We start from the raw sequence: 14,551 nt of genomic DNA on the forward strand, positions 1-14,551 counted from the left end.
TTTTTTATTATTATTGTAAAGAATGAATTGCAGTAACATCAAAATAATCAAGTTCATTTCTGATTGCAGGACGGTTGCAGCTACAAACATGAATGAGACGTCATCCAGGTCCCACGCCGTCTTCACCATCGTCTTCACCCAAAAACGACGAGATCAGATGACCAGCCTGGACACTGAGAAAGTGTGTCTGCTTCTCTATTTTGTCCCCGCACGGCATTTTCTTCCAAATGTCAGGTCTTTATTTTGATTCTTGAACTTTTCTCTTCAGGTCAGTAAGATCAGTCTGGTCGACCTGGCTGGAAGTGAACGAGCAGACTCCTCTGGGGCAAAGGGCACGCGGCTCAAGGTTGGAGATAATGTGGAGCAATCACATTATGTATCTATTCATGTGCTGCTCATTTTCATGCATCCACTGCCAGATTCATCATGTATTCACTGTATGTTTGCATGCAGGAAGGAGCAAACATCAACAAATCTCTGACCACATTAGGAAAAGTGATTTCAGCTTTGGCTGAAATGGTAATTCAACACTGTCCATATTTACAAGTCAAATAATATCAGATGTGTGCAATGTGGGAGATGATTGCTGACTGCTTCTTGTCTCTGATCTGCAGCAGAGCAGTAAAAAGAGGAAAAGTGATTTTATTCCCTACAGAGACTCTGTTCTCACCTGGCTACTGAAGGAAAACCTGGGTAAGTAGAGCATTGGTAGGTCCAGTGCTAAAGGAGAACAGTAGAAAGAGTCATTTAAGGCTAACAGCCATTAGTAATATTGTCAATACTAGGACCAACGGCATGTTTCTTTGACCAAACTATTAATAAGACTTGTTGTATCAGGACTTATAGTACACCTTAACCTGTCAGGGCTAATAGTACACTTAACCACACAGACATGTATAGAGTTGCAGAGTTAATATCAGACTTAGTTTAAGTACCTTAAAGGTTTGATGTGTGCTTCTTTCAGGAGGAAACTCTCGCACAGCAATGATTGCTGCGCTAAGTCCTGCTGACATCAACTACGAAGAAACACTGAGCACTCTGAGGTCAGTTACTGGGTGTCATCTGTCTAAGAGGCTTTTTATGGATCAGTTAATGCGTTTTTAGGCAGCAGATGATTTAGTCAGATCAATATAATCTTAATTCTCTCCGGTTCGGTTCCAGGTATGCTGACCGTGCCAAACAGATTCGCTGTAACGCTGTGATCAATGAAGATCCAAACGCCAAACTGATCCGAGAGCTGAAGGCTGAAGTGGAGCGACTGAGAAATCTGCTGTTTTCTCAGGGCCTGCAGGAGCTGCTGGACAATGCTGGTATGCACACATTTTATACAGAATAATGAACCTTATCTGCTGTTCAGTCTGACGCCCGGGTCCAAATCCTACTTCTTCCAGGTCTTACAGTAAAAGTTTAACATCAAAGTAAGCATGAGAAAAAGAATGAATGAGGCGATTTTCTGACTGAAATATTCGTAAAACTGAATCTTTTCAGCTCTGCTGTTACTTTGGATGTAAAGAAACATTTATTTTAGTGAAGTTGGGCTAGTTGGCTAATGATGGTGGGAAGCTACACAGCTATGGTGATTCTAACACTTCATTCACACAGGCCTGAAAACCTGTGAAAACCTGAGAAATGTCACAAAGAAGGTGCTGACACCCAAACTTTGCTTGCGATTGCTTTGGGTGCTGACAGATTACCTTTGTCGCCAATAGCTTTTATGGAAGATGCAGATTGGTCAGCATTTATTCACAGTTTACTCTCTCTGCTGTTGTGGAACTTGAACTACAATATAACAGCCTCACTACTGAAACCAGCACATTTCAAAAGATGCAGATTTTTCAAGGCAAACGATCTCTGCTCATGGTTTGTGCCACACATTTCACTGCATCTTCCAAACAAACTGCTGGAGACCAAGTCAATCTCTTAAAGAGCAAAGCAGTTGCAGGGCTTTGGTGCAGCACTGTAAATTTCTCTGTAACAAGTTTTTGTGCCAGCAGCAATCATTTGGGGAATACAAGTTTTTCAGTTGCAAAAGGTGATTGTCAACGGGTCTCCAGCCCTGTGTGACTAGAGCCTAATACAAATGCATTAGCAGAGGGAAGGAGCAGGGCTATAGCTCATAATCTTTAACTTCAACCAAGAGAAAATGTGACGTTATCTGTTATCTGTCCACAACATGAGGTTAATCATTATCTTGCTGCTGCATGATTTTGATCTCTCCATGTCAAAAAGTGCATGTGCTTTTCTATTGTGAACACTATGCATTGCTAAACACAGAAACGCTGTGCATGTGATACTCAGACTGCACTTCATATAAACATGGAATGCAGTCTGTTTACGGCCTAATAAACTGTACACATCACATGCTGTTGTTCTTTCATTTGGACCTGGTATGAACGGCATGTCTATGTGCAGCATGCTGTAGAGACGGTTATTTACAGACAACAGCAACTGTGTGTGTGTGTGTGTGTGTGTGTGTGTGTGTGTGTGTGTGTGTGTGTGTGTGTCTGTGTGTGTGTGTGTGTGAGTGAGGATATTTACAAGCTGTCGTTACATAAGCAGGATTGCTGAGATGCCAGCATGTTAGAAATTAAACCTTTTCACTTTTTTCTTCCCTGCTCTCTTTCTGCATTTCAGTCAACAACAACAACAACATCAACAACGGCCCCAGTGGTGTCGCAGGTGCGTCCCCCTCCCCTCTTCAGCTGGCTCTCACATCCAATGGGATCACGCCTGAGAATGGCCCCGCCCCTCCAGGTCACCCTATGTGTTTATGTGGATTATTGGGAATCTAATAAGACCGAGCATTTGTGTTTAATCACTTAAATAAAAAAAATACAAAAGTGGTCCATTATGTTTTTGTAATAAATGTTCTATTTCCTGTGCAGGCGCTGAGCCGGTATCTGAAGGGGACACACCCGCTGACCCTGATCAGCTGATCGAGGACGGAGAGGAAAGGGAGGAGGGAGAGTCCACAGAGAACATCAGCAAAGAGGAAGCAGCTGAGAGACTGATGGTAGGGCGAGACGTTTTATCACCTCGCACGTTTCATAATTCCATCATATCTAAATTTGTGAAACATGTGGCTTCCACTGTCAGAAAGATATATTATTTTTTGTATAGTTTTCTGGAAATCCAATGAAAAAACTGACTTACAGCTTCAGAACGTGTCTGGGAAGCCTCAACTTTTTAGATTTTCTCAGTTTAAAATAAATCCACAAACAGTTTTCTGTACATCTGTGATTAAACTGCAAACAGGAGCTGCTATTTCACCTTTTTTGAGTGAGAATTAAGAAGTTTTATAGTCATGCGTTTATAGTACAATACGTTTGTGTGTTTTTGCTTTAAGGAAACAGAGAAAATCATCGCTGAGCTGAACGAGACATGGGAGGAGAAACTGAGAAAAACAGAATCTATTCGTCTGGAGAGGTTCGTTTTATTTGACTCTGAGCTTTTTACATGTCTTCAGTTAATTTAGTCAATGTGTTTTGTTGTCACTTGTAAAAGTGCTAACGCTACCGTGAGCATCAGCGTTCGTACTGGTGCTGTCAGCTTTTTCTCCTGAGCTTATCAGGCAAAACCTCAGGGCAGGTGTAGGAGTAGAAAAAGTCTCATCTCAGCTGCTGCATCTTCGTCTGTATTAGCAGGAAGTCTTGGAGCGTCTGCACTGACATGGAGTCAAAAACTCTTGTCTGTAACCCGGCAACAGCAACCACGCAAGGTTTAAAACTCTAGAAACCCACCGAAGCGCGGTTTATGTCAGTCGAGTGATGCGACTTTTGGTATTTCACACGGTTCATAAAGGCAACAACAGGCTTAACGACCCTTTATTCACCATGGCACACGAGGCTCATGGGAATTGTAGTGTTTACAGTGTTTAGGTGGAAAAGCTGAGTGTGTTTGTTCAGTAACTCACAGGTGAAAACATTTGGAAACATGAACAAAGAGAAGAAACATGGATGATGACTGATGTCTCTGTTTCTCATTCACTCCCTCAGAGAGTCCCTGCTGGTGGAGATGGGCGTGTCCATAAAGGAAGATGGAGGAACGCTGGGCGTCTTCTCTCCTAAAGGAGTGAGTGTATATTTAACCTTTCTCTCTGGTTTAGTAATACTTTAAGTTTAGGATTGTGTGATCACCTGCTGACGCACAATAATGCAGCTGTAGTTCCTGCTGGTACTTCAAACTGTGTATTTATTGTTTGGAGTCACCTTTATGTCAGGTTAAATCTACCCTTTGAGTTAGTTGGAGATTTGTTTTGTTAGAACAGCCGATAAATGGGTTTTACTTCATGCCTGGGAGTGTTCGTCAAAGTCAGAGCCGAGTGTCTGCTGCTCATAAGCACCTGTGTCGAGTCACACTCAGCTTTGGAAGTGATGATGTCACTGTTTGCTTTTAAGTCTCTCTGGTCTTTGAGGTAAAATCGGTCTGCTGAGCAGATGTTTGAAATCCAGATTAAAACTCAGAGATGATCGATCACGCAGCAGCTTTTCTTTCCGTACCACGACCTCACCAACACTTTTAAATCTTTGCCTCATAAAGACGACGTCTGACAGCCTCCGCTCTGCCCTCAACGACCAGTTTTGACAGCTCAGCTCAGTAAAAACAACCTCGACTCACTTTAATTGTGTTGTCTTCATTCATGCTTCACTTTGGTAAATTATGCTGTTTATAAAAGGATCTGACTGAACACAGTCGTGGCTCCAGTCCTGTGTTCAGTGCTAGTTAAAAGTTAACAGCATCTAATCGTGTTTAGTGTTTTCACTAATAATAATAGTTTTCACTTTCACTGTGGGGATCTGCCCCACTTTTAAAGGGAAAAAAAAGTAAAACTCAATTTTGTGTGTGTATGTGTTACAGACGCCTCACCTGGTCAACCTGAATGAAGACCCTCTGATGTCTGAGTGCCTCCTGTATTACATCAAGGAGGGCGTGACCAGGTCAGCTGTGATTTCATCAGTTAATCGATCGCTTTGCTGGTCTTTGCTCAGAAAATCTGATAAATTGAGTCTAAAGTTAGAAATAGTTTTAGTCGTCCTGTGAAGAGACCAGAGGTCAGAGACGCCTCAGCTCACCTCCGTGTGAAAGCAACAAATTACACACAGACACGAGTCTATCACTAGTTTAGCTGCTTTACTTCAGTAGTAGTAGAAGTAACGACACTGTTTACATGTAGTGCATGCAGAAATCTGCTCGTGCAGAGGTCACCACATCAATAATGATCCACAGAGTCCTTGTTGAGAACAATGACAATGAGTCTCGTTACATATCATCTTATCAGACACGAGACTCGCAGTTATCTAACAACAACACGCAACAGCTTTATGATTTTGGACATCAGAAGCTCCTCCGTTAGTTTTATTGCAGGAGAAGTTGCACCTTCATCTTTAATCCTGGTGGAGTTGTATAACTAACTTGGCAGGTGTTTACATTAAAGTTTTTTCCTGTGTGTGTGTGTGTGTGTGTGTGTGTGTGTGTGTGTGTGTGTGTGTGTGTGTGTGTGTGTGCCAGGGTCGGGCAGCAGGACGTGGACATTAAACTGTCGGGTCAGTTCATAAAGGAGATTCACTGCGTTTTTGTCAGTGAGACCAACGAGCAGGGAGAAGGTGAGATTTTTACTCCTTGTATAAACCTGGTCACATGTCTGACACTCTGTTCCCGGATTGGCTGACTCTGCTCTGCTGCACTGGTGTTCTGTGATCACACAGCTTCATTGTGCAGAGTTTAAGTAGCCTCGGTCCTGTGCTTTGAGCGCCCTCTGCTGGTATAAACTGATCAGCTCCTGAAGTTCACTGCGTGATAAGCTGGCCTGAACCACGAGCCGTTCAGTACTTTACAGACACCAGAGAAACATATTCTACTCTTTACCTGGAACTGTTTAACATCTGAAGTTATAAAAGAATAAAAGTACAAACTACAGTTGTAATTATTATCTATTAAAATCCGCTTCATTATTACCACCTGTTGCGTCATAGTTGGCCTATTCTACAGTCTGCTGTCATGGATCTCCTGCACAGTGCTGGAAGTTTTTCTTATTATCAAACGTGGTGTGAGGTTGTAATAATGATGTAGTGAACATAGCTGTCAGCAGCCTGCCCTGCTCACTGTGCACAGTTTTTGTTTCTATTATAGGATCTGTATGATGTCATAAAGAGGTCATATCAGTAATATAGCCAGCTGTGAGCACACCTGCAGTCTGTCCTTCAAAGAAAGGAGCTCCAGCAGCTTGTTTCAGACAGAGGGGCTGCTCCCAGGGTGACATAGATAAAGATGATTTTGAACGGTTAGTCATGCCGTGCTGCTGTGGCAGTGTGAGCATAACAGAAATAAAAACATGGATTTGAAAATGCATTTTTAATCAGGTTTGGTTTCCATCACTCCTCAAAATAAGCTCTCTGACATGTTTGAGCAGCAGCTGGGTTTAAAGTCAGACCTGCAGACGGCTGAGTTGATCATTAACATGACTAATGACTCGACTAAGTCACCATGGCAGACAAATGTGCTCTTGAGTTCTGTCACATTACACCTCCTGATTTCACTGGCTTATGTTCATCTTCAAGGACTGAGAGCACACTCGAACCTGTCTGTGAAAGTTTCTTCACAGTTTAAGACAAGAAGGAATAAAAAGGTCCTGCAGTACTTTTCTTTAACACATGATGGCGCCACATGCGTGACGTGTATGACGTGTGGATTTAGAAACCTTGCAGCCAGGACATGTTGATTAGAAAAGTTTGAGTGTGTGTTTCTATATATATCTAGCTTCAATTGCGTACTGACACTAAAATATATTATACAAATGTGGTATCACATGGGGCTAATTTGCACAAATGTACAGTAGATTATGAGGGGGAAGGTTCCTGTCTCACCTTAGAAGTCTGGTCTGTGTGTCGGCATTAGATCTTTGTTCTAGGAGCGTGTGTGGAGTCTGAAGCTGTGAAACCTGCAGCTCTGTTTCTCATTTCATTGAAAGCTTGAAAAACAGCCGTGTGTGTGCTCAGTGAGTGACTCTCTTTCTTCTTCTCTTTCTGTGAAAGCTGCCAGGAAATCTGTCAGGTATTAGTCACTGTTACTTGTTGTCATGGTGACATCATCCTCATGTTCACGCCCATGTTTCCTGTGCCCACCCTCCAACCTCCCCCCAACCCCAACCTCCCTACACCTGCCCTGCTCACCCTCTGTGTGTGTGTGTGTGTCTGCTGCTGTTACCCTGAGCGCTGTAGCACAATCCCTGGTTTCGGTGCATGTCTCTATGTGAGACCTCGAGGCCTCTGCAGTTGTGGCCACACCACTTTCAGATCCAGGTCTCTGTCTCTGGATTTTGAATCAACCTTTCTGCTAATGTTACAGGAGGAAGCCCAGATATTAAAGTCTTTGATGAAGCCTCCATAAAACATCCATCGCTGCTGCTGATTCCTGCCTTCAGACTGTTTCATGCTCATGAGTCATATCCTCGTGTTTCACAGTTCTGTCTTTCAGTTCTCCTGATGAGTTTTTCTTCCTTTGCTTGGACTCTCTGTGTCTCCCTCTGCAGTGGTGGTCACTCTGGAGCCGTTAGTCGGAGCAGAGACCTACGTTAATGGGAAGCAGATCACAGACGCCGTCATATTAAAACAAGGTACAGAAACACACCCGGCAGCTTTAAACAAACAGGAAGCACCTGCCGTTACACGGCTGCTGCAGCTGTTACATCAGGTTTCCCTTTAGTTTACAGCTTATTATGCATCACATGAAAAACAAAGAAGGTTTGATCGATGGAGTAAATACACCACCCAAAACCTGCAGCCGGCCTCAGACTCCGCTTCCTGTCTGTTTCCGTCTCTAGGTAACCGCATCGTCATGGGGAAGAACCACGTGTTTCGATTCAACCACCCGGAACAGGCGCGGCTGGAGAGGGAGCGCAGCGCCACGATGGAGCAGCAGGAGGAGCCGGAGGACTGGAACTATGCCCAGAAAGAGCTGCTGGAGAAACAAGGCATCGACATCAAGCTGGAGATGGAGAAGAGGTAGACGTACCTTTACTACACCCTGAAGTTTGGGTTTCAGATAGCATCTCTAGACACACTGTAAACCACGTCAGATATCAGAGCTGTTGCCTGATTACTGATCATCTCATTGGTTGTTTGGTGTGTGTGTGTGTGTGTGTGTGTGTGTGTGTGTGTGTGTGTGTGTGTGTGTGTGTGTGTGTGTGTGTGTGTGTGTGTGTGTGCTGCAGACTGCAGGACGTGGAGACTCAGTACCGTAAAGAGAAGGAGGAGGCTGACTTGCTGCTGGAGCAACACCGACTGGTGAGTTTCTCCTCCACGTGAGCTCGTGTGGTGACTGCTTCTGGTGTTTAACCTTCTCTGTGTGTGCAGTACGCAGACAGCGACAGCGGGGACGACTCGGACAAACGATCCTGTGAGGAAAGCTGGAGGCTCATCTCCTCCCTGAGAGAGAAGCTGCCGGCCAATAAGGTACCAGCTCCTCGAGCTGCTCCTTCATAGCTCCTCATGTAGCTGTGACTTCACATAAAGACCTTAGTGGCTGTTCCCCACCTCACCTGTGTGTCTGTGTCCAGGTGCAGTCCATAGTAAAGCGCTGCGGTCTGCCCAGCAGCGGTAAGAGGAGGGAGCCTCTGCGAGTCTATCAGATCCCTCAGAGGAGGAGGATCAGCAAAGACCCCAAACGGGTGACCATGGAGGACCTCCGCATGCAGGCCGTCAAAGAGATCTGCTACGAGGTCTCACAAACATACACACGTGATATCAGTGTTTTCTGGCTGGTTTCAGAGGGACAGATAAACATTTTTGAACGTTTTCTAATAGATGCTCCCATATCTGTGCATTCAGGGGCAAAGAATTAAACCTTTACCTTGAAAAATACACTGGACGTGTCCTTTAAACCATTAAACCCTCCTGGAGACGGCTCCAGGTGGGCACTTTAGACTGCTCTGTAGTGTTGGACGTTTTGGTTTAATCCAAGATGCAGTTTACCAAAGATTAAGGACTTACTTAGACAGACTCCCAATTAGTTAGACTCCATTGCTCCAGTCAAACACAACATATGAGTGGTAAATCATGAGAATCATATATGATGCATTTCCCATTAAAGCCAGCATAAGTAGATTGTTACAGACTTTGCTGCGTTACCATAAACTCTGTATAACAGATAGTCGTAGCTAATGCCACATTTCCTTTTCCTTTCCACATTTTGAAGCCTCGGCTGTAGCATTTTGCCTGCCACTGTGTTGAGTTCTCAATGCATAGACTGTACGGAGCGTCACACTGACACTGGTATCAGCTAATTAGTGTAAAAAATAAGTCCACTAGAGCTCAGAGTTCTTGGATGGTCTGTAGTACAACTGACACGTCATAATATATTGTGCACTGTACATTTTATGAGGTGTTTCCGGAGCCTTGATACTAAAAAAGGGTTATTGTAGCCCATTGATATGTGGTTCCAAGGCCATGTGATGATGTCATTGTACCTGATGTAGATAATAACCTGCAGGAACAAGAATCTGTGGACAAATTTGGTGGATTAACAGTAAATCCAGCAAATCCAGGGGCAGGGATTGCTCAGTAGGTCGAGTGGTGGCCCCATGATCGGAGGTCGGGGGTTTGAATCCACTAAACGGGTACTCTTAGGTATCCCTGAGCAAGGTACCGTCCCTGTCCACTGCTTCACTGAATGAATGGGTTAAATGCAGAGAGGAATTTCCCTATAGAGATCAATAAACTATATATTATTATTACTATTAAATTAACCAGCACAAACAGTCCAGAGGACATTAGAGGAGGAGCATTTTGATGTTTTCTTTTTTCTTCTTCTTTAAACTGTTCCTCTGTGTGTGGCGCCCCCTCAGGTGGCTCTGGGAGACTTCCGTCACTCCCGTCAGGAGATCGAGGCGCTCTCCATCGTCAAAATGAAGGAGCTGTGCCGCATGTACGCCAAGAAGGACACCAACGAGAGGGAGAGCTGGAGGGCCGTGGCCCAGGACGTCTGCGACACTGTGGGCATCGGAGAGGAGAGGAGCCCTGCCGCTGAAGAAGGAGGAGGAGGAGGTGGTGGTGGAGGAGGAGGAAGTGGTGGTAGTGGAGGAGGAGAGACAGTGGAAGGTGGAGAGAAGAGAGGCGTGTACGATTTGAAGGCTCACATCGATAAGCTGACAGATATTTTGGAGGTGAGTTATGCTAAGCTTGTTTTGTTCACAACCTGAGGATGGTGCTAGTGGAGCAGAGCTAAACGTGCGCGACTTCTGCAGGAGGTGAAGCTGCAGAACAACATGAAGGACGAGGAGATCAAAGCTCTGAGAGATAGAATGATCAAGATGGAGAGCATCATACCTGTTCAGGTAAGTTCGCACCTTCCGTCAAACCATTGTTGCCTCCTCCAGTGTTAATTTTTGTTTGACTTGTTTCCAGGACGACGACATGAATGGCGAGGGAGGAGAATCCCCTCAGAGAGAGAGAGACGGGGACGTGGACGAAGACGACGACTGCCCCAACCACCCAGAGGTCAGAGTTCAGCGGCTGATGGATGAGGACCCGGCATTCAGGAGAGGACGGCTCCGCTGGATGAAAAAGGAGCAGCAGCGGCTCCTGAACCTGCAACAGCAGAACATCACCAAGAAGCTGCGAGGACAGAACCAAAGCCAAGGTGAGCACGGGGGTGTGGCTGTACCGTTATGGCGAAAGTTCCATTAGAAGTCCCCACTATTGATCGTCATCGATAAACCTATCAAATGATCTGGAATTAGTTGAGTCGGTTGCTTGTACTGTGTCCATCTTTTATTTACAGTCTGTGCCCTGACCCCAGCCCTTGCTCCTCCAACTCTTCCAGGTCAGAACACCCCCACTGTCCCGATCCACCTCCCGGGAACCGGTCGCTTCATCCCTCCCCAGGAGTGCAAGCTCAAGTTCCCCTTTAAGAGTAACCCTGCCCACCGGCTGTCCTGGGGACCCGCTAGCGCTGCCCTGCAAGCTCTGGGTCTGGTCGAGGGAGGAGGAGCAGGAACTGATGCTGGTGAGCAGAAGGAGAACAGGGGAGGAGAAGCTACAGGTTCTCCCTCACCTCCGCCTCCCCCACAAGGTCAACTCCCTGGTCTCTTGCCCCTCCCCTTCCCAGCTCAGCCTCCTCGCATGCGCACCCCCAGCCCTCATCGTGCCTGGCAGCAGCGTAACCAGGGCAACCAGGGTGGCTACCACTACAACAACCAGGGCAACAACCAAAACCAGCAACGTCGTTACCGCCGAAACTCCCTGGACAGCTCGCCACAGGGCAACGGGAGCTACGACAATGACCAGCACTTCAGCGGCGGTGGCAACGGTGGTCACCAGGGGCGACCAAGACAGAGGAGGGGGTTTTCCCCTGGGCCAGGGGGGGAGAGAGGAGGAGGAGGCAGAGGAGGAGGAGGAGGAAGCAGAGACCGGGACAGAGACAGAGACGGAGGCTTCCCTTATAATCAACGCCAGCACCATCAGTACCACCACCACCATCCCTACTACAACCCCCACAATGCACCATTCCAACCTGGACCTCACCCTCACCCCCATTACCACAGCCTGCCGCGGTCAGGGGCCCCGGCCCTTCCTGCTGACATGCTACTGGGTATTGTGCCGCCGCCAGGGGTGTGGGCTTTCAACACTCCGCCCAGGATGAGGCGGCAGTTCAGCGCACCGGACCTCAAAAACAACAACAACAATAACAACAAGGAGACACCGATCTGACCTCTGACCTCCTGAACACGGAGGCTCCTGATTGACTGCGGGACATGGGGTGATCCTGATGCTGTAGAGAATCGGCTGAGAGTGTGGTTGTGTGTGCACGTGTGTGCATTTGAGCACTTTTACACACCCTGTATCCTCTGTCCTGCTGTGCGTGTGTTTGTGAAGCTTTTAGCTTAGCACAGGTGAGCTGTTAGCAATGCTGACGTGCAAACATTGAATTTCAATTTGTTTTATTCTATTTTATGGAGTTTGTCATTCTGTCAGACTTTGATCACGTAATGATTTAGCTTTTTTTTTCTTTTTTAAATTTCACCGATGGCTGATGTTCGGGCGTTGATCACTGTGTTAACGAGGTGCCTTAAAGCCGACATGTCTGCTGGTGAAGCTAATTTTGTTTTAAAGATAAAGGACGTCAGTTAGCAGGGTGGTGTTTTTGTGTTTGATGAGGGGTTTTTTTTAGCTTTTAGTGCTAGCAGGTGAAGAATAGGTGAAATTGTGAGCTTCGCCTGCATTCAGGTTCCATGGGAATTACAGATTGTACAGCTTGTTAAACTCACTTCAACCCTCAAACTGATGATTAGGAATTTAATCAGAAACAGTAAACTTGTATTTACATCTTCTCCCATGTGATTTGAATGCAGCATCGCTGAGTGCTACAAACCAAAGAAAGCGGCTGTGCGGCACTTGCTAGTCAGGGTAAAAGCATCAGTGCAGGAATAATAAGTGCCAATGGGGCATTTGCAAAAACAGCAAAACAAAAATGGAGAAGTTGAGGGTGAGAACGGCGAGTGTAAATGGGCCCCTGAGGAAGAAGAGGTGCAGAGAGGAAGTGTAGTAGGTGCTGCGCTTGTCTTACCTGTCAGATGTTTGTTTTTAAGAGCTGTGTGTGTATATTTGAAGTGTTAAATCTGATTTTTAAACACGTGAAATGTCCTGACGGTAGGTTCACCGTCTCTGGCAATCGTGGGAAATGCAAGTGATGCGTAACACATGATGATGTCCCAAGGTGGGAGTTGATGTTGGAGCTCAGAGACATAATCATGAAGGGATGGATTTGTTTATGTAGGGCTAGATAAGCAAGGAATTCTGGGAGATGTATTGAGAAGGAGAAGGTTTTGAGGGAGAGAAGAAGCTGATATACAGTAAGCGTTTTGTTTTTGAAGAAGTAACAGACACTACAGCATGTCAGGTGTGATACAAGATTCCTGCTGTAAGGATGTGACACTTTTTACATTATATCCAATTCAAGAAGGATGGGAAAATTCACTGCTGCCTTCCTGGCACGTAGGGATCCTGGAAATTGTGGCCTCCACCTGTTTCAGGTTGCTTTTAATTTCTTCTCTTTTTCAAACATGACATTTACACACACATATTTTTGCTGGTGTTGTGTTCACTTCACATCTTTAAGATAGGAAACAAATTTCCAGCTTCCTGCGTCACAGCGAACGCAGCGTTTTATGTGCGTTTTATTCGCACTGAATTAATGAAGACAAGTTTACTGCCAAGAGGGGCTGGGAGAGTTGGCGATACTGCGCACACTCCACCCACTCAAAGCAGAGGATTCTGGGAGTTAACAAGTGGAGCAACTATGAGCTCTGTGGCTTTTAAGGCTTTTTTCATAAAAAGGTAAGAATCAACCAATGGCAGCGCTCCTTCCTGCTGCAAGAGGGAGTCAGTGCCATGACGATGACGATAATTATGATGAAAATGAAAGTGATTGCAGTTGGCCTGAGAAGCATGATGTCAGCAGAATCTCTGGAATTGACCAATCACAGGACAATCTCTAAACCTGCTTCCACTGCCGGGCCTGATGGGAAAATTTGTTTTTTGTTTTTTAATTATTATTATTATTTTTATTTTTATTTTTTTAGATTTTTTTCCAGCTTGGGCCTCCGATTGGCTGTTTGTTTTTCATTTGTGTATCACATCATGTACTGCGTATTTTAACCAACCTCCATGTTTGACCTTTGGTTTATGATGTCATCAGTCATCATCACTTATTAATATAATTATCCTAAAGTTATACGTGTCATTAATATTTGGTTATTGTGGATGCTGCTAAAGGGAGTTTTGTTGCCCTCACGCAAACCGTTGAGTTAGTGTATGTGTTTGTGTATGTTGAGTGTGTGTGTGTTGGGCGTCTGTTTGTGTGTTTGTGGGTTAACTTAGAATCAAACAGTAAAGTTTGTTTTACTTCATAAAGCTGATTTTAGTCATTATTCTTTTTCTTTGGTTAGTTTTGTTGTTTTTTGAGGTGGAATGGGGGAGGGACTTGGAGGGGGTGGGGTGTTGCCATAGCAGCCATGACTCGGCAGAATTCCAGAACATTCTAGAACTCCCCTCACTGACAGGCTGTGCCCATTCCCTGCACCTCTGCTCTAATCATGACCTCAGAATCTGTGACATTACGGCGTGTTGTCGCTTCAGAACTCGAAACACGGATATGGATATGATGACATCATGGTGTAGCCCTCTTCCTGTTGGCCCAGACCCCCTCAGTTGCTTTTTTGTTATTGTTGTTGTTTTCTCTCTGTATGTGTTGGGTTGTCTTTTGTTGTTGTTTTGGTTGTATCAGGAACCAATCTCAGGCTCTACCTGCAGACAACATGATGGCAATAAACTGTCTCCAAGATTCAAAATAAGACTCACTTCTTGTGTTTTTATTGGGTCTTCATCCATGAAGGATGGCTATGGAAGCTGAGAGGTGTCAGTGCACTCAAACACCCCCCTGCCGAAAACAAAACAAAACATTAATGTGGGTGTAGTTTTCAGGGGTCCGTTCTTCGTACCTCGCTTACTACATCCAAGATCAAATGACACATCCAAGACCAAATCATCGCGCTAAC

The 14,551-nt window shown here is 45.3% G+C and overlaps 1 protein-coding gene across 1 annotated transcript in view; it reads left to right on the forward strand.

Annotated features, from left to right (window-relative positions):
- Positions 1-13,568, forward strand: part of LOC102206750 (kinesin-like protein KIF1C) — a 15,951-nt gene extending 2,383 nt beyond the window's left edge. Inside the window, exons 6-26 of the mRNA XM_013916200.1 lie at positions 70-181; positions 269-346; positions 454-519; positions 615-693; positions 965-1,043; positions 1,162-1,310; positions 2,635-2,754; positions 2,886-3,013; positions 3,347-3,426; positions 3,996-4,071; positions 4,858-4,937; positions 5,509-5,603; positions 7,529-7,612; positions 7,820-8,000; positions 8,210-8,282; positions 8,352-8,450; positions 8,555-8,716; positions 9,842-10,159; positions 10,241-10,330; positions 10,401-10,635; positions 10,819-13,568. Of these exons, the coding sequence (XP_013771654.1) occupies positions 70-181; positions 269-346; positions 454-519; positions 615-693; positions 965-1,043; positions 1,162-1,310; positions 2,635-2,754; positions 2,886-3,013; positions 3,347-3,426; positions 3,996-4,071; positions 4,858-4,937; positions 5,509-5,603; positions 7,529-7,612; positions 7,820-8,000; positions 8,210-8,282; positions 8,352-8,450; positions 8,555-8,716; positions 9,842-10,159; positions 10,241-10,330; positions 10,401-10,635; positions 10,819-11,705 (3,271 nt within the window). The 3' untranslated portion in view covers positions 11,706-13,568. The remainder of the gene's footprint in view (positions 1-69; positions 182-268; positions 347-453; positions 520-614; positions 694-964; positions 1,044-1,161; positions 1,311-2,634; positions 2,755-2,885; positions 3,014-3,346; positions 3,427-3,995; positions 4,072-4,857; positions 4,938-5,508; positions 5,604-7,528; positions 7,613-7,819; positions 8,001-8,209; positions 8,283-8,351; positions 8,451-8,554; positions 8,717-9,841; positions 10,160-10,240; positions 10,331-10,400; positions 10,636-10,818) is intronic.
- Positions 13,569-14,551: the final 983 nt, after the last annotated feature.

Source organism: Pundamilia nyererei, unplaced genomic scaffold, assembly GCF_000239375.1.
Source record: "Pundamilia nyererei isolate P.nyererei 1_Seehausen unplaced genomic scaffold, PunNye1.0 scaffold00507, whole genome shotgun sequence".
Taxonomy (NCBI): domain Eukaryota; kingdom Metazoa; phylum Chordata; class Actinopteri; order Cichliformes; family Cichlidae; genus Pundamilia; species Pundamilia nyererei.